General features: G+C 43.5%; 1 protein-coding gene across 3 annotated transcripts in view; it reads right to left on the reverse strand.

Annotated features, from left to right (window-relative positions):
- Positions 1 to 390: 390 nt before the first annotated feature.
- PANX2 (pannexin 2) overlaps positions 391 to 19,996 on the reverse strand; it is a 229,862-nt gene continuing 210,256 nt past the window's right edge. For all 3 annotated transcript variants that reach the window (XM_069627857.1, XM_069627858.1, XM_069627859.1), the window contains one exon: positions 391 to 1,870. In XM_069627857.1, the coding sequence (XP_069483958.1) occupies positions 1,500 to 1,870 (371 nt within the window). In that variant the 3' untranslated portion in view covers positions 391 to 1,499. The remainder of the gene's footprint in view (positions 1,871 to 19,996) is intronic.

Raw genomic sequence — 19,996 nt, forward strand, 5'->3', positions numbered from 1 at the left:
GCGAAGGTAGCTGACCAGAGCACTGAAATGAGTCACAGAATACTCAAAGTAACACAGAGAGAGGAATGGAATCGAAAATCTGCTGCTGTGTGTTGTGAAACGGTCTGTTTATACTTATTGGGGAAAGAGGCGTCCTGCCATTTCCATGGCAACACGTCAATAGCTGAGGCGCAGCGATTGTTGACACGAGACGTGCTTGAAATGGGCAGTACGCGTCTGCTGATGTCAGGCTCAGGGGCGGGGGATTTGATTTAGTGCCGCAAAGGCAGGTGAGCCAGGTCGATGCGGCGGAATGATAGGATTATCACAAAATGGAGGCTGATTTCGAGTGCGATAATGGGCGAAAAGTCGGGTAAGGTCCATAGGAAAGTTTCCTACGATCTACCGATTTATGCTTACAAACACATGGCCGACCCGTAGGGACAATAAAAAAAAAGTCCCGGAACTCTCCTTTAAGGTGTTTACACCCCTGTGCCCCCCCCAACATATTGTTTAATGATATGACAACCCAAAAAAAGATTTAGATGCTCTTGAAACAATCTTCATATAGGAATGCTGGCATGTGGAAAGGTTGCAAAAATACTTCTTATGAAATACAAAGTCTCCCTGATGCTCGGGAGGATAGCTCAGATGCACCGTGCTCCCCTTGGAAGCAAGACGACACAGAGCAACACAGGTTCGATCCCTGGGTCCACGCTTAAAAACCTCTGGGTATTAAGCGTGTTATAAATAACCCATCATATCATAAATTAATACTATGTTCTGCTTGATAAGCTATTTGAATGAATTTTACCGGCGGGGCCCTGCTAGCTCATGATGGCCAGAAAAGTAGGTTGGTCAACACAGATAGACAGCTAGATTGATCTTGAGAATCATAAGCATTTGGCCTCTGCACTGGCATATAAAAGCTTGCATTTGCTGCAGAAGAGCTCTCTCGCCCACCTAAGCTCCCTTTTACCCCACCTCCCAAAGAGTGCAGGCCCTGTGAAGAGAAATACCAATGGTAAATAGATTGTACCTATGGGGGAATCTAGTATTTTACAATGGGCCTTCGAGTATTTTGTGAAAAGTGTCTTAAAACATCATTAGCATACTAGAATGTGCTTGGTTCGCATGGACAGGGAACTGGTTGGTTCACTGCCAGTTTGGGCGAAATTATGCATAGAAATTACATATAAGATGACCCTAATGTATAGTGTGTACCTAAATTCTGCATGCTCGTGCACTGGTGCAACTCCCACAATATTTACCTTCAACTAAAGTATTCCCTGAAAAGATGGCAGTTTACTTGAGAGAGCTGTTTCATCAAAAATATGCCCTCTAGTAAGTTACAGGCAAAAGATCGGGTGAGCAGAAAAGGCAATTGATTATAGATCTATTGAACAAAATACCCTTGACTCCAACTCCCTGAATGTTAACTTTTTTTGGCAAAAGTAAGATTAGCCTCTGGCTAAAAATAAATGTTTATATGAATGATTTCCACCTTTTAAAATGGCCTCTTAGTATTCCAGGGAGCTTACAATAACCCTTGGCTCTTCAAATGTTGCCCGCAGGATCTGTTTTGGTGGTATAACGGAAATTATTTCATCTGGATCAGGGGATGCGTGCGCCCTATCGATCAGGTTTGAAATCTGCTCCTCATGGTCCTCATATAGAGTGCTAATGTGGAGTATTGGATGTGTCTGATTGCGGTTAAAATTAGACATTGCTTCTGATTTAGACTGATTCAGGATTGCAGTGGCCGCAGCGGCATTCTTGGCTACAAGACTGTGGTTGCACGTAAGGAACGTGACAGGAGACGGAATCGTTAGACAAGCCTCAGAGAGAGAAAGAATATCTTCATCAAGGTTCTTCCCAGGCAGGGAGGGATCTGCAAGAAAATATAATGTACGTTAAGAAGTTTCTCATCTGCTATGTGCCTAGTGATTTTGCTTCAATAGACTTTTCAAAATATCACTAATGGCAAAAAGTTCCCATGCTATACAATTTAAAACGATAACGCCAACTAAAATAAAAAAAAAACGCCTGATACATAACCAATACACATTGAAAACAAATATTTTAGTAGGGCAAAAACTTTCACCATCCTTTGGATTTCATAGCCTAAATTTTGCTCGAAGGGAGCTTAACTTTAGGTAAAGTTTTGAGACATGAGTAGATGATAGTGGAGGGCCTTCACAGGATCAACTTATATCGACGTTAAGACCAAGAGACTTGTACCAAAGCCATCCCGAATGACAGTGACCATCCAGTTAATTGAATTTCACATTTTGGATAGCAGGTTGTTATAATGCCGTAATAAGAGATTTTAGTTAAAACCACGAACAACAGTACCTTAAAAAGAGCACTTAGTGTTTAGGAAAATGTGATGAATACATTAATACAAGCTAATGGAAATCTCCAATCTCTTTAAACCAGCAGCATCAGAGTTTCTGTGGTGCTCAAAGTTAAAGTTGACAATACATAAAAATAGTCTATATAGAAAAGAGTGTAAATACTGGTGTTATCTAACTGGCATAGCTTATAAATAACATACAGTACAGACATGCAGCACTCTTACAACCAATGCAGCAGGATAGAGGATGCTATATAGTGGGTTAGGGGCCATCAGAGAGCTTATTCATGTAGAGTCCAGGGCAATGTGGCGGCATGGAATGAGGAGTATGATCAATCAGTGGTATGGTGGTTGCTATAAACTTATTTTAAAGCATCCGATGGACTCGTCACTGATTCCCCGGTGGTGACCTCCTCCCATGTGGCCAGGGGACGGCAGTCGCTACTGTGATGAATCCTGTGGTGTCATCACTGATCACCAGTCTGAGATCTTTCTCATGTGGCTAGGGGACGGCAGCTGCTACCTGATCCTGCCCATGGGGGTGATATTATGAGGGAGGATCACATGTGAAGAGATGGCGGTTGGGTAGAAGTGGTGACCACATGGCGAGGGATGTGGTATTCTTCGCTTCCATGTATGAAAACCCTATAATTCCTAGATTCCTGATGGCATGTTGTCATTATAGCAATCCTTCCAGTAGTACAATTCTAAGACCTCTTATTGCCAGACATCCTAGGCAGGAAACCATTCACACTTCAAATGTACATAATGCTCACTTAACATCTACTAGTTCTGACAGTCTTAATTTGAACAAAAATACAAAGCAATACAGCTTTACAAAGTCTAAAACTCCAATGGACTCCAACTCCCATAAAACCTACAGTACTGGGCCGACAAAGAGGAGAAAGGAGTTCATTTGGACTGGAAAATACACCACTCTAATTGTGCCGACTAGTTGTTGTAAAACAAATCAGCTGTGCAGGACATTTTTTTTAAAATATAATTTTATTGGTTTACTTACAAACCTTTAAAATGAAGCCATTCCTTATTACTCATTACATCTGTTTACAACGTGTTCAATTTCTCAACTCACAGATTTATCTTCTGTTATTAAGGTCTCAACGGACACTACTCTGAGGCGCAGATTAGCGTGCCTACAGCAGTCAAGAATATCTTAGCCCAGTAGCCGCTTTTCAATTATCGCCAAAAAGTATGTCAGAGGCAATATCAGTTTCATATCTGTCCCATTGAACATTTGTTGCCACCAATCTTCCGCGTTAAGAGACGGGTGAGATTCGCTCCAAGAGCCCAGGTATCGAGTTCTTTCTGTTTGCAAAATAGCACTAAATGTTTTAAAGTTTCAGTTTCTTGTGTGCACCAGCGACACATCGTATCCAAATCCACGTTAACCGACTATGCTCGTAAGCGTTCCTTTGTTTTGAACGTGTTAAGTCGGAAACACATGAATAACCGTCTAGCATTTGGTTTTGGAAATAGGTCAATGTATTTTTGCAAGCTGTTGAAGGCACGGGCCTCAGGTGGGATCTCGCTCAGTGAATTAGATGCGCCCCTTTTAGTGCAGGTCAGCTCCCCATCCATCCGCCAGATTTTCATTTTTGCTGCGTCTGGATTGCCATGAAGCAACTCTGGAGAAATATCGTATTCTGCCATCAAATTTTCACATCGTTTCAGCCACATTGCCATTACACCTAGAGCTGATGGAGTGGCGCTGTGAACGATTTCAAATTGCGGAATTTGTTCGCATGCTTTTGTTTTCCGATATAACGATAGCAAGTTCCAACAAACTCGTGCATGGATGGATATTAACGATAATTCATATAGAATGGAGGCGGTCGATATTCCCTTCAGTAAACCTAATACTTTGGTCCAGTAAATGTTCTCAAGCGTGGACCAGACCTCCCACAAGCAACCCAGGGCATTTTCAGCCCCGTACGTTAGTACTGGTATTACCTTTTGTTGATAAAATCGTAGCACAGCTTTTAGGGAGAACTTGCCAAATCTCTTTTTTAGCACTAGGGCCTGGATCGCCAGTTTGTGTTTTGTCGCCATTATCCATGGTTCATCATTAATACAAGAACTAATGGTCATCCCAAGGTATTTTACACTGGATGCTATCTGCAGCTTTTCATATCCCGTAGACCAAGATAGGCGCATTGACCGTCTTGACCTCCTCCCTTTGAGGTTTTCAAGGACAAGGATTTCAAATTTCTTTGTATTGATGAGCAGACGATTTTTAACGACATATTGATGAACTGCGTCGATTTTTCTTTGCAAACCAATTGGTGTCAAGTCCAGCAGTATGAGGTTGTCAGTGTAAAGTAGCCAACTCATGTGGGATCTATGCATTTTTGGGGGAAACGATTTTACTTCCTCGATGGTGATTCCAATGTCCGATATGAACAGACTAAATATCGCAGCTGCCAAAGGACAGCCCTGCTTAACTCCCTTGAATGTTTTGACCGGTGCTGACAGGGTGCCAGATTGATCCAAACGTATCCTGATAGAAGTTTCAGTGTGCAATTCGTTAATTGCCGCCATTAGATCTTCCGGGCAGCCCCACGTATGCATTTTGTTCCATAGTAATCCCCGATCAATAGTATCAAACGCATAGGAGAAGTCAATGAAGGCGAGATATATTGATTTTTCAGCTCTTATCGCCTCCATTTTCAATAGATTCAGCAGCAGCAGGTTCAGCGAACAACCAACCTGCTTAACAAATCCAGTCTGTCTGACATCTGCATGTTTTGAAATTGTGGCCCATTTTACTACTTTACATTGTAACATGGTTGCATAGATCTACCCTAAAACATCAAGTAACGCAACTGGACGGTAGTTTTTCGGGCAAGTTATGTCCCCTTTTTTAAACACTGGCACAATAACGGCAGATTTCCAAGACTTTGGTGTCTGACACTGGTCATTTACTCTTTGAAAAAGGGCCACACAGACATGCCCATAGTTCTGGCTGTTGCTTGATCGTGTAATTTGTTAAGCCGTCTGGACCAGGGGCACGTGAATCATTTGCTTTCATGATTATTCTTATGATCTCGTCTTTGGGAAAAGTTAAAGCCCATTTTTTGGTAGTTGGATCATACGAGTTTGTGGGCCTTGCGTTTTCTTTATATAGCTCATTAAAGTGAGCTATCCATGCTGTTTCCGATACCATAGATACTTGTAGAGCCGCTTGGGGGGCTTGTGTATCGTTAATAATATTCCAGAAGGCTCTAGTGTTCTTGTTTAGGAGACATTCTAACATTCGCTCTGAGTCTCTTTGTAACATTAAACTTTTGTGTGATCTGATCCAATTTGTGTATCTTTGTTTGGCTGCCTTTATTGTTAGTCCACATGTGTCTTTATCAGCAGACCGAGCATGGCGAATTGTCCGTCTCAACAGTCGTGTTTGAACTAATATGTCCAAATCAAAACAGTGAAGACGTTTCGTGTTCGCATGTTTGGATCCACCATTATTTGCTTTAAAGTCCGCCAATAAGTGTGCATATATTCGAGCGTGATTCCACCTCTACAATATTGGTTCGATATCTGAATTACCTTGTCTTCAGCTAGCCTCAGCCTCACTCTACTTTGATCTTCTGTGACCATTTTGCTTTAGCGTTTCCCACAATATTCATGAATTCCATGATCAACATGTCGTGGTCACTATTTTCCTTTTGGCACACTTTTAGTGTTTTCAAACGTTGATGGAGATCCGCCGATACAAAAATATAATGAATTGTGGATCCATGATTCTCACGATTCCATGTCAGAGCCGGTGGTATGTCTCCTAATGTACATCCATTTAGCATTTGTAAATTTCTTGCACTCATTTCCTTCATCCATTTTGACGATATTTAGTCTGAGGTGTCTTCAAGTTAAAATGATTGATATTCAAGTCACCGCAGAGTATTATATTGGAACCCTTTTGTTCTACAAGTAGGCAATCGATGATGGTTGAGACTGCATCGATAAACTCTTGTTGCTCCGCTCTTCCGTGGTTCCAACACACATTTATTATAGTCATTTGTTCTGTTATTTGGGACTTGTCGTTCAGTTTTACAGTCGCTGACTCTTGGATGAATGAAGAGTGATTTACTGAATTCAGGATGTCAAAACCTGTCGAGCTTCTTACCAAAGTTATCAAGCCCGCCATGGGGCACCCCTTTTCTGGGAGTATGGCTGGATTTACAGCAATCTGGAAGACTAATACTGTTGGAATTGCACTTAGCCAGGTCTCTTGTAGGCAAGCAATGGATAAGTCACCCAGCCACTCTCTGTTAAACAGATGACCAAAACCTTGCGTGTTCCAAGAACCTAAGGTAAGATAATGCGGGGCCTGTTCCTTCTGGCATTATTGTGGTTGATTGTTGTTTAACGTTACCACCAGCCATTGACAGTTTTTAGGTGTTTCTTGGGTGTTGTTGTTTAGCAGGGGCTTGACCATGGATCCATCTGTTTGTGTTTGGCCTTATATAGTAATACTTACTTTTTCAAACTCATCTACTATTTCTGGACTTTGATCTTTTGCAAATGAAACTTGTTTCTTTCTAGTGGTCATATAAGACTAATGGGGGGGATCCCAAAATCCCTTCCTTAAACGGAGTGGATACCTACCTTGGTTTTGGGAAAGACAAATAGTTACTATAGAGAAAGGTAGGAGAAAGGTTTTGGTCAACAGTTATACCCTATTACGACGAACTACATGCGTATTTTACAAAAATATATTTATTTTAATAATTTCAGCATAAAATGTCTCATAAAATAGAGAAAAATTCATTACATTCATCATCACACTCTAGAAATAGAATAGATTCTAACAGACAAAGCACATACATACAATAATTCTTAAAAAACAGATAAGCAGCAAATGTATATCTCTCATTGGTAAATAGATCGGTCTATAGGACAAATCCTATTAGGACTCAGTTTTAGATCATTTACAATCACTAGGTAGTTGTGAATAGTCTAGTATTAATTCTAGACTACAGACTTGACATGTTTCAGTCCTCTTGATGGTGGTGGGACTTTCTTCAGGAGTAGTCAATAGTGAATTTTTAGAGTAAATGCATTGCTGTTATAAAAAATCTTCTTTTAATGAGGCTTCACTCAGTATTAAGAAGGGTAACTGTTGACAAAAAACCCAAAAAAGAACAAGAATCAGCACTTGTGCTCGTATTCTTTAAACACTATGAATGTGTAAGGGAAAATTTCAGCGTTAAACCAAATTTACCTGAATTCCCATGTGTAGTAGAGTGTTAGGCGATCCTCTGCACACCGATCCACTGCACACCAGAACAACACCTCCCTCCAGGGTTCGAGGCTCATGTGATTTGGTTTTCCCAAAGGACCGAAAGCTCCGTACCAGGTACGATTTACGGGCTCGATTGCAGCCCTTCCTGCACTGACAGTTGCCATGGAGAATATACAGCAGAAAGGGCGGCGTTACACCTCCACGCCGATCGTTCACCTGCTCACGTGATCCAGAGTGGCGTTTCCCACGTGACCTTGGTGGACGTCACATGACCCCGAAACGCACAGTATATAAGGCTTGATGTGCGGAACACTCATTGCTTCTCAGCTGTCTTCAGACCCTGGTTGGCGCTACGTTTGGATTACACTACTGGTTTACCTTGATCTTGGAACTCTCTCTTGGACTCCTTCGGATTACCCTTTTGTACCTTTGCCTGGAACTGTTTACCTATTGCGGGATTTCTGACACGCCCCTAACCTGTCTTCGGATTGTCCCTTGGTACCTTGTTGAACTTCTACGCTATTTCTCTTTTTGGGATTCAAGTCACGGCTTCAGTTCTACAGGTGGTTTATCCTGCATCCACGCTTGCCCGCGGTCCTCTTGTTCTAGGGACCGCATCATCTGAGTCTCAAACCTCCTTCCTAGGTTTTCTGGGTTTCCCAAACACCAGATAGGTAAGACAATTCAGATCATTTGGTTATTGTGATATATTTATTGTAATTGCCTGGTCCTTAACCTCGTTCTTTTTGACAGCAGCATCGGTGTTCCAGAGATTCCGTGGATCCGGGAAGTAACATCTCCCACCTGTGGCCCCAAAGGTCGCACAGCGGGTTTCTTTTAGTTCCCCTGTGCGTCACTTGAGGACGGAGGTTTCATCGGTCTACACGACACTCAAGTCAGAACAGACTGAGAAGCCGTATAGTCGTGTTAGACAATGCAGGGATCCACGGAAGAACCCATAGCTGCTTTAGTTCAGGCGATTACAGTATTAAGGGCAGATATGGCCGCCGCTAATACGGTGATTCACCAAAGGTTAGATACCATACAGAGTGTTCAACATTCTCTTCCTGCAGACCCTGAATTCGGGGATGCTAGCACTTCAACCACACCTCCTCCATTGGCAAGTACCCCAGCTCCAACTTCGGTGGTCCTCCCAACCCCTTCCCCTTTGGCCGCTCCTGAACGTTATCAAGGTGACCCCAAGAAGTTCAGGACCTTCATCAATCAGTGCAAGTTACTTTTCTTGTGCAGACCTCTGGCCTTTCCTAATTCCACTGCTAAAGCCGCCTTTTCCCTTTCCCATCTGGCTGGGACAGCTGCCGCTTGGGCTAACCCTTTATTGGAGAACAATAGCCCGGTTCTCTATGATTTTGATTTTTTAGTTTTAGAGATGTCTCGAGTCTTCGATACCAGACATAAGGCACAGTCTAGGGACTTGGAGTTGTTAGAACTAACCCAGGGCAGAGGGACCTTGATAGAATACATCACACGGTTCAATCAATTGGTCGTCGAGACATCATGGCCAGAAAGCAAGCGGGCGGTTATATTTTATAGGGGGTTGAATAACGCAATGAAAGATGCCTTAGCAGTGATTCCTTCCATGCCCACTCAGTATCAGGAACTAGTGGATCTTGCCCTGCAGGTAGATGCACGTCGATCAGAGCGCAGAGCTGAGTTGGGGGTTTCTACCCATCCTACAGTTGTTAGTACCCCTGCTTCTTCTAGTACTGAAGAACCTATGCAAGTGGGAGGTTTGCGTAGTCCTATCACGACATCTGAGAGAAAACGTAGAAGGGTGGATAATGCATGCTTCTATTGTGGCACCACGGGACATTATGTGAAGGAATGCCCTCGACGTCCCAAGAAGTCTCAGGTTTTTCGGACAGCTCGACCTTAGATCCGGAGACCAGGTCGAGTGTTCAGTCTTCATCTCCGGGTTCCACTCTTGCTTTTGCTCGTGTCCAGCCCATCTTTGTACAGGCCACTCTTTGTCCCTCTACGGGTATCTCTCATGCAGTCACGATCATCATTGACTCAGGTGCCACTGGGAACTACATAGACATTGCTTTAGCCCATTCCCTCAATCTACCTTTAGTGGTAAAAACCCGACCTGAACCTGTTCAGGCTGTAGATGGCACTGCACTAGTCTCTGGTCCCGTTAGACATCAAACTGCTCCTCTATTATTGACCATACAAGATATACACACAGAGACGCTAAGTTTTGACTGGATCACCACACCTCAATTCAGTATCATATTAGGAATACCATGGTTACGTAAACACAATCCTTTGATTAATTGGCAATCAGGCACGGTGCTCTTTGAGTTTGATATTTGTCAGAATTATTGTCTCCCAACCCATCTAGCAACAGATACTCCTTCTCGGGCCTTGGGAGCTCTTGCTCAACTCACGCTGAATGATGATGGATCAGAGGTTGTGAATTCCCACACCGTTGGAGGGGTGGTTTCCGGGATTCCATCTGAGTATAGAGAATTTGAGTCAGTTTTCGATCGTGGTTCTTCCGAGGGACTTCCTCCACACAGACCATATGACTGCCCGATCGAATTAATCCCAAATGCTACCATTCCTTCGGGTAGGATTTATTCTCTGTCCCCCTCGGAAGAACAAGCATTGAAACAGTATGTACAGAATGCCCTACGATTAGGACATATCCGCCCCTCTACTTCACCAGCTGCAAGTCCCATATTCTTTGTACCTAAAAAAGAAGGGGGCTTACGTCCTTGTGTAGATTATCGGCGTCTTAATGCCATCACGAAAAAGGATAGATATCCAATTCCTTTGATCACACCTCTTCTGGACCACTTATCCCATGCCTCTGTTTTCACCATCTGGATCTTCGCGGCGCATGCAACCTAGTGCGCGTTCGCGAAGGCGATGAGTGGAAAACTGCCTTTTGCGCCCGTTATGGCCTGTATGAATACCCAGTCATGCCCTTCGGTCTATGCAACGCCCCGGCAACATTCCAGCGTTTTATGAATGACATATTCAGGGACATTCTGGATGTATACATGGTTGTTTATTTGGACGACATCTTGATCTTTTCACGGAATCTTGATGACCATATAAAGCATGTCCGGGAAGTCTTATCCCGTCTGAGGGAACATTCCCTATTTGCCAAACCCGAGAAATGTCAATTCCATAAAACGTCTGTTGAGTTTCTGGGCTTCCACATTACCCCTGGGGCACTATCCATGAACGAATCCAAGGTTAAGGCAGTCCTAGATTGGCCAGTTCCTCAGACACTCAAGTCCTTGCAGGCCTTTCTGGGCTTCGCCAACTTTTATAGACGCTTTATTTCATCCTTTTCCACGATTGTTGCCCCAGTTACGGCCCTGACCAGCCCTCAGGTACTCTATCGGTGGCAGAAGGAACATCAAGAATCCTTTGAGGCTTTGAAAACCGCTTTCACCACCGCACCGGTGCTCCAGCACCCCAATCCCGATCTTCCCTTCATAGTTGAGGCGGATGCCTCTTCTTTTGCCCTTGGTGCGGTGTTGTCTCAGACATGTCCTACAACAGGCAAGCTGCACCCGGTGGCATACCACTCTCGTAGGTTTTCCAATACTGAGACCCATTATACTGTAACGGAGAAGGAACTTCTGGCTGTCATGGACACCTTTCGTGTCTGGCGCCATCATCTTCTGGGGGCTAAACATCCAATCACTGTATACTCAGATCATCGAAATCTACAGGATCTGGCCTCCTTAAAGTGCATCAATAGCAGACAGGTCCGGTGACATCTTTTCTTTTCCGCTTTTGATTTCCACATTATGCATCGCCCTGGAAAATCTCATGGAAAGGCGGACGCCTTGTCATGTTCTCCTGGTGGGGTCGAGTTGCCAACCTTCCCCGATACTGTACGTTTATTGTGATGGTTTGCCTTTTGTACATGAGCGTCTGTTTCTTCCCACGCCTGACACTCATAACCTGGCCCTTGAGTGGTCTCATGATGCTCCCGTTAATGTCCATCCCGGCCAAGAGCGCGCTATGGATCTCCTGAAGCGCTGGTGTTGGTGGCCCTCTATGAAGCGCGATGTGGAATGCTATGTCAATTCATGCGCTGTTTGTGCTCAGGCCAAACATCGAAGAGGACGTCCGGTTGGGCTACTGCTCCCGCTTCTGGTACCTCCAAGACCTTGGCATACACTGACGATGGATTTCGTGACCGATCTCCCCAAGATACGAGGTTTTGACACCATCTGGGTTGTGGTAGACACGTTCACAAAGATGGCTCGTTTCGTTCCTTGTAAGGGAATCCCTTCAGCCCCAGTCTTGGCGGACTTGTTTTTTGAATATGTGTTCATGTTGTTTGGGCTTCCTTCGGTCATTATTTCCGATCGGGGGTCACAGTTTACCTCTCGTTTTTGGAGATCATTGACTAAATTACTTGGCATCGATACCAGGTATTCTTCGGCCTATCACCCTGAGACTGATGGGCAGACTGAAAGGACGAATCAATCTATGGAGCAGTATCTTCGGTGTCTTATCTTGCAGCAACAGGCCTCCTGGTTGAGTGCCTTACTACTTGCCGAGTTCGCATACAATAACGCGGCTCATTCTGCTACAGGTTTTTCTCCTTTTTACGCCCTCTATGGGCAACACCCCAAGGTCTTGCCTGTCCCTGACGCCTCTGTCTCTTTGAATCCTGCGGCCACGGCATGTCTTAGGGATCTGTCTGCTGTTCATGCTAGTACTTTAGTCCATCTTACCGAAGCAAAGGCTTCTATGAAAGCTTGTGTTGATGGCAAGCGCCTGGCTGCTTCTCCTCTTGTGGTGGGTTCTAGGGTGTGGTTGTCTTCCCGTCACCTTCGCCTGGTGGGTTGCCGGAAACTGCTGCCTCGTTTCGTTGGCCCGCATGTGATCTCTCAGGTTGTAAATCCGGTGGCTTTTCGTCTAGTTCTTCCGAGTTCTTGGCGAATCCACCCTGTCTTTCATGTCTCTCTCCTCAAGCCTTGTCCTGATTCTTCCCGCCTTCGGGCCCCAGCAGCCCCGGTGTCCTTGGCCTCCCCTGATGTTTTTGAAGTGTCGGCCATTTTGGGTTCCCGTTGGTTTAGGGGTAGGCTCCAGTATTTAGTGGATTGGAAGGGTTATGGACCAGAGGAGTGCTCCTGGGTTTCTGCTTTGGATCTTGACGCCCCTCGGTTGGTAGCCCGGTTCCATAAGGATCACCCGTCCTGCCCACGGGGTCGTGGGCCGTTGGGGGGGCTATGTTAGGCGATCCTCTGCACACCAGAACACTGCTCACATTTCCCCAACACCTCCCTCCAGGGTTCGAGGCTCATGTGATTCGGTTTTCCCAAAGGACCGAAAGCTCCGTACCAGGTACGATTTATGGGCTCGATTGCAGCCCTTCCTGCACTGGCAGTTGCCATGGAGAATATACAGCAGAAAAGGGCGGCGTTACACATCCACGCCGATCGTTCACCTGCTCACGTGATCCAGAGTGGCGTTTCCCACGTGACCTTGGTGGACGTCACATGACCCCGAAACGCACATTATATAAGGCTTGATGTGCGGAACACTCATTGCTTCTCAGCTGTCTTCAGACCCTGGTTGGCGCTACGTTTGGATTACACTACTGGTTTACCTTGATCTTGGAACTCTCTCTTGGACTCCTTCGGATTACCCTTTTGTACCTTTGCCTGGAACTGTTTACCTATTGCCGGATTTCTGACACGCCCCTAACCTGTCTTTGGATTGTCCATTGGTACCTTGTTGAACTTCTACGCTATTTCCCTTTTTGGGATTCAAGTCAGGGCTTCAGTTCTACAGGTGGTTTATCCTGCATCCACGCTTGCCCGCGGTCCTCTTGTTCTAGGGACCGCATCATCTGAGTCTCGAACCTCCTTCCTAGGTTTTCTGGCTTTCCCAAACACCAGATAGGTAAGACAATTCAGATCATTTGGTTATTGTGATATATTTATTGTAATTGTCTGGTACTTAACCTCGTTCTTTTTGACAGCAGCATCGGTGTTCCAGAGATTCCGTGGATCCAGGAAGTAACATCTCCCACCTGTGGCCCCAAAGGTCGCACAGCGGGTTTCTTTTATAGTTCCCATGTGCGTCACTTGAGGACGGAGGTTTCATCGGTCTACACGACACTCAAGTCAGAACATAGAGCCCTCTAAGGAAGGAGAAATGCCCACAATAGTTGGACAGTTTTCTAATAAGAAGACAATTTCTTCTATGGGTTCCTATGAAAAAATTCATAAAAATAGAAGGATCAGTGGAATTGGCCAGGTTATCCATATCAGTGCTCTGGAAATGCTCGATCATAGGTTCCCAATATATGACCATAAGTCAAATATATAAAGTGGCGGTTCTTTTTTTTTATAAAAACACTTTTGCTAAATAGGTTTACTTGTTGACTCTGCTAGATTGTTTGGAAACGTATTATTTCTTTTTGGGGCTAGAATTTCTTACCTCCGTATGATGAGTCTGGTAAATCTGGGTCTCTTTTGTTCAGTTGATTCAGGTATCTATTCTCGTAGTTACAGGTATTACTAGTGTAAATCTGTCAGTGAACAAATCATACATAGACTATGGTCAATGACTGTTTTTTAATGACAGTTTTTTGAAAAAACTGTTCAGAATTTTAAATATTTTTAAATAGTCCGGATGTATATATAATAATAATTCTACATCTCTGTAGTAGTTTGGAATGTTTTTTGTATATTATTGTCATCTCTCTTTGGCAATAATCTATGGCTTTTAAAACCTCTATCGGCATTTAGGTAAAGGCTCCCGCTTACCTGTGTTTTCAGCGCGGTCTCTTTTGAGTGTTTGCGGCAATATAGTTTCGCTCAGTTGGTCTTGTTTCCCGTTCTGAGCTTTCTGTTAGTGGGGCTCCTTTAGTGCCCGAACTAACCATTTCATTAGTATAGCGTAGATCTATTGGGTGGAAAGACAGATTTTTCATCTCGACTCAGGTGTATTCAGTTTTTTTGGACTATAAAAGTTCACACTTAAGTTGTTTATTAAGCACCTGAGCGGTTATTGACATTTTTTAAAATCTTAGTTCCGCGGACTTCAAATATTCTCTCATTTTGAGTCTCTCACTGGGCATACAACTCAGATTTTTAACCATTCTGTAGATTCATTTAGCCCTTCTTTATCACTTTTTGTCATAAAGATTAATCTTTGTTCTTTTTCGAATAATATTTTACTCTTAATGTTGTGGTTACTGCCTGTACTGCCAGGAGTACTCTCCATTTAATCAAAATGATGATTGTTTTCAATGAAATGTTTAACTAATGGAGCTGTTAGAACCTTGTTTTTTAAGCAACTCTTGTGTTCAAGCATTCTTACTTTTACCTTTCTGTTAGTTTTTCCTATGTAGTATTTATTACATGGGCATGTGATCATGTAGATCACGTATTCTGAGTTACAGTTTGTCATCTGTTTTTGTTGCCACGGTTTCAAAAGGCCTATGTTGACTTCTTTAGTTTTTTCTGTAAGTTTACATACTGCACAGTGCCCACATGGATAGTGTCCATTTATTGGTGCAAGGCCCCAGGAGCGGATCAGGCTGTTAATAGTTGGTATTTTTTCTATTAGTTTACTACTGCTTACCCAATTTCCGATGGTGATGGATTTTTTATAAGCAAACATAGGTATAGGTATTCCTGAATTTGAATCTTGAAAAATTGTCCAATGTTTTTTTACAATTTGGCTAATTCTCAGACTGAGGTTAGTAAATGTGTTCACACGTACTAATTGATCTCTTTGAGGCTGTTTGGTTTTCTCTTCTAGAAGTGCATCTCGATTATTATTGGCTGCTCCTTTTACTGATTTTTTAATCCGTTTTTTTGGGTAGCCCCTTTGTTTTAATTTGGATGTTAACATCTTTGCCTCTTCTTCAAATGCTGTTGTGCGACTGCTATTTCTCTTGAGGCGGAAAAATTGACCATAGGGTAAATTGTCTCTTAAATGTTCAACATGATGACTTTCATAATGTAGGAGAGAATTTTGTTCAGTTGTTTTATGGAATGGTTTCACTAGTAGCTTGCCATTATCATGAAAAATAGTTAGATCTAAGAAATCAATTGACAGTTTTTGAATATTCATAGTAAATTGAAGATGTTGATTACAATTATTAAGCCAAATTAGGAAGTCTTGTGCTTTTTCTGCTGTGCCTGTCCATAACATTAAGACGTCATCAATGTATCTCGCCCACGATAATATGTTGGGCGAGAACGGGTTCTGTGTGTAAATACATTTTTTCTCAAAATATTCAACAAATAAATTTGCTAAACTGGGTGCCATAGTGGCTCCCATGGCCGTTCCTTCGATTTGTTGAAAGAATGTGCCTGAGAATTCAAAGTAATTTCGACTCAGGGCTACTTCTATACACCACAGAATAAACAAGCTAGGAACTGGGTCGTTGTCTAGTCTGGTGAACAGTATCTCTTCGATAGTTTCCAAAGTCGCCTGTTGGGGAATGTTTGTATATAGGGAGACTATATCTAGGCCTATTAGGTAGGAGCTCTCTGGATCGTAAGGTAAGTTTTCATACTTCTTTATCACTTCTTTTGTGTCTTTTAGATAGGATTTCATATTAACCACACAGCCTTTTAAATAATGGTCAGCTGTGGGCACTAAGCAAGGGGTCTACCTCTGCCTTGCTCCTTTCATTGCCTGCTCAGGCCCTGCTGCCACAGCTTCCTGACAGCACACGCTTGCATCCTGGCCCCCAGGCAGGATCTTTCTCGCCAGCTTTCCTCATTGCAGGACGTCAACCCTCTCAGGCCTGTTTCTCCCAGCGTGGCGTCTCTTGCTGGATTCCCCTCTCATGCTTTTGGTCCACCCTTTATACACCTGTGTCCTGCTAACAGGTTGCAGGTGTGAGCCTCTGTGTAGAATTGCCTGACTATAATTAGTGTTGCTCTTGGGACATGCCTGACCCTCACAACAGTCTTCAGGCCTCTTCCTCACCTCACTACCAGAGTGGTGAAATGACATGTTGATGTGTAGTACTCCTAGTCGCCTCTTCCTCATCCCAGTACTATAGTGATATGAATTAGGGTAAATTAAGGGAAGTGATTGACAACAGCCTATGAAGACAGGGAAGGGGAAGGTTGGTTATCGCAAGGAAAAGGGGATACCATGTCTTGCCTGTGGATATCCTCCCCCCAATCCCCAAGGACTTTCCACCCAGGTGATCCTCCCTCGCATCTCCACCTCCAGGGTCAGGATCCAAAAGTGATGGCCTTTCCCTGGACACCTGAGAAGAGAATCCAAGGGGAGGAGATGTGAGGATACCCTCATATTTCTCACACTGGCCACCCGATAAGAAAATACCGGGGGGAAAGAAGTGAGGACGTCCTCAGGTTGCTCACATATCCTTCTACTATGCGGGTTGGACCTCAATGTTTCACAGGCAAACTCGCAGAAGTCGTCGATATTTCGCTGGTCTTGACCCTTTCAGTGTTCGACTGTAAAACAGTATGGCTGAAGGTCCAAGAACCATCGCATAGTTCCCAGGTTTGTCTCTTTGCGTTGGCTTATCTGTACTAGGGGGAATGATCGGTAACTAATCTGAATTTGCGTCCCAACAGGTAATATTTCAGATGGAGTATGGCCCACTTAATTGCCAGGGCCTCCAGTATGATAACTAAGTATTTATTTTCTCAGGGAAATTACTTTCTACTGATGTAGAGTATGGGGATGTTCCAGTCCATCATGATCTTGAGAGAGAACAGCTCATAATCTCATTAAAGAGGCATCTGTTTTCAGAAATCTGCTACCTTTAAAATGGGGCTCTGACAAAGTTTATTTTAATGTGGTATAACAATGTTGATCTTCCTCATCCCACTTGGCCTTTTGGGGCTCAGCGTTTTTCAATTTATCTGTGAGTCTTGCAGTTCTACTACAGAAATTGGGATGAATCGGTGATAGTAGCCGCTCAATCCAAAAAAGGCTCTGATGTCTTTCTTGCTTCTTGGTGTTTGGGTGTCAAGGCCGGCTTTAACTTTTTTCTGTTGGGGGTGTACAGTGCCATTACCCAAAAAAAAACCTAGATATTTAACTGTCGACTAAGCACAGTTTGAATTTTTGGGGATTTGCTGTTAAACCTACTTTTATCAATACTTGCATGACTGTGTAAAGAAGATAGAGGTGATCTTCCCAAGTTTTACATTGTATTACAATATCGTCTATATAGGCGTCACAAAAATTGAAATATGATTGTAGGATCTTATCCATCAACTGTTGGAATGTGGCGGGGGCTCCATGCAGTCCTATTGGTGTTGCTAAGGCAGTTTTTTCCTTGTCAGGACCGTATAACGGAACCTGCCAATAGCCTTTCGTAAGGTCTATGGTAGAGAGATAGACAGCATTACCCAGCTGGTAAATTAGGTCATAAATACGAGGCATTGGGTATGCATCACAAGCAGAGATGGCTTTGGCTTTCCTAAAGTCAATACAAAACCTCCAGCTCCCATTGGGCATTGCTACTAGCACGATGGGAGAGGACCAGGGGCTAGTAGATGGTTCAATAATATTAGCCTCAAGCATTTGATTGACTTGCTGGATGATGGTTGCCCTTTCTAGATTGAGGTAATCTGTATGGTTTTTAAGGTACCACTTTGCCTTCAGGAGTGCAGGTATGATGGTAGATATCCTTCACTCTCCCTGGTTACTCTCTAAATACATCAGGAAATTAGAGTATGAGGTCATGTAGATCTTGTTTCTGGTTATTACTAAGTTTGGGTGGAATTAGGACGTCGTTATCAGAGTTTTCAGGCAACAAACAGGATAGAATAGTGGCAGTAACCTCTGTAGGATTTCCTTCCATTCTTTTAAAAGATTCACATGATATACCTGGGTCTTTAATCGTCAGTCATGTTGGAAAATGTTGTAGTTAGTGTCCTGTTTGTTCTAATACCTCATATGGTCCACGCTACTTAGATATTAATTTATTTCCAGAAGTCGGCAGCAATACCAAGACCTTTTGGCCTATTAAAAATTATCTTAAAGTAACCTTTTTGTCATATGAGGTGTTCTGCTGTTGCTGGGCCTTTGCCAGGTGGGTTTGAAATGAGGATCTAACTACTTTCACGTGTTCTTTTAGTCGGTTTGTAGTTTGGTAGATTGGGATTGGGATTTCTTCCCTTTCTTCCCACGTTTCTCTCAACATATCCAGGATATCTCTAGGTTCCCGTCCATTAAGTAATTTGAGAATCCCGTAGAAGCCTGGGGAGTCTTGCTAACAGCAAAGGGAGCCCACAGTATCATTTGAACCAAATTCCTGCCATCCTGTTCCATTAGTTCATGCAACAAGGTTTTCGTGGTCTTGTTAAACCTTTCACCAAAGCCATCTGTATGTGGGTGATATATTGAGGTTCTTAAAAGTGATATGTAACAGTTCTTTCACTTCTCTCCTGAGTTTGATCATAAATGTAGAGCCCTGATCTGTCAAGATTTCTTTGGAAACCCCTAATCACGAAAAGAAAAGAAGGTGTTTCAAGATATGCTGGGTGGTGGTGTTAGCTCTAAGGGGAAAGGCCTCTGGATATCTGGTGGCATAATCAACTATTACTAAGATGTACTTGTTCCCTAATTTTGAGGTTTCTAGGGCCCCCACAATGTCCATGCCAATTCCTGAGAATGGAACTTCAAGGATTGGAAGTGGCTGTAAGGGGTCTCATGGTAGTATGTGTGTACTGGTCTTTTGGCAGATTTCACAAGACTGAACACAGATCCTAATGTCAGCATGAATTCCAGGCCAGTAAAACTTATACAGGATTTGGCCCTGAGTTTTTGTGTGTCCTAGATGACCTCCTGTCTGATTGGAGTGAACTATTTCTAGGACCACTTGCTTGTGATTTTAGGGATAACTAGTTGGGTGTATACTATGCCTTCTGGAGTAGTGTCTCCCCTATACATTAGCCCATGACTCAAAAAGAAAAAAGGTCCTCCTCTCTCACAGCCCTCTTGTTCAGGTACACTTTGCAAAAAGGCTTCATCCAAGAATGGGTCATTCCTTTGGGCTAAAGCTACGTTGAGAAGATATTGTTTCTTTGTCCTGGAATCTTCTGGGTTCAGGGTCTTGAGGGGTGTCTGTGAATCATCAGCCTCCCCGAAGCCTCAGGTACCTTGATCTTTCACCTCCTTCCTGGCCCCTTCCTTTACTCTAGGGAACACTGCCCAGTCAAGTACCCATTGTGCAATGTTATCCCCCTGATGGATCTCCAAGGAGTCTTTCCCATGATTCTTTAATAACTCTTTGATGTCACCCCAGATGTCTAGGTCTATAACCCCTGCTAGCACATCAATTACGAATGTCCATGCTAGTCCTTACTTGGGAGCCAATCTGATGTAGGTATTTGGGGGTGGAATCATAATCTGATCAGTGGGTATTAGTCTTCCTTCGCCTG

Source organism: Ambystoma mexicanum, chromosome 12 (genome assembly GCF_040938575.1).
Source record: "Ambystoma mexicanum isolate Mex_15411 chromosome 12, UKY_AmexF1_1, whole genome shotgun sequence".
In the NCBI taxonomy this organism is placed as follows: domain Eukaryota; kingdom Metazoa; phylum Chordata; class Amphibia; order Caudata; family Ambystomatidae; genus Ambystoma; species Ambystoma mexicanum.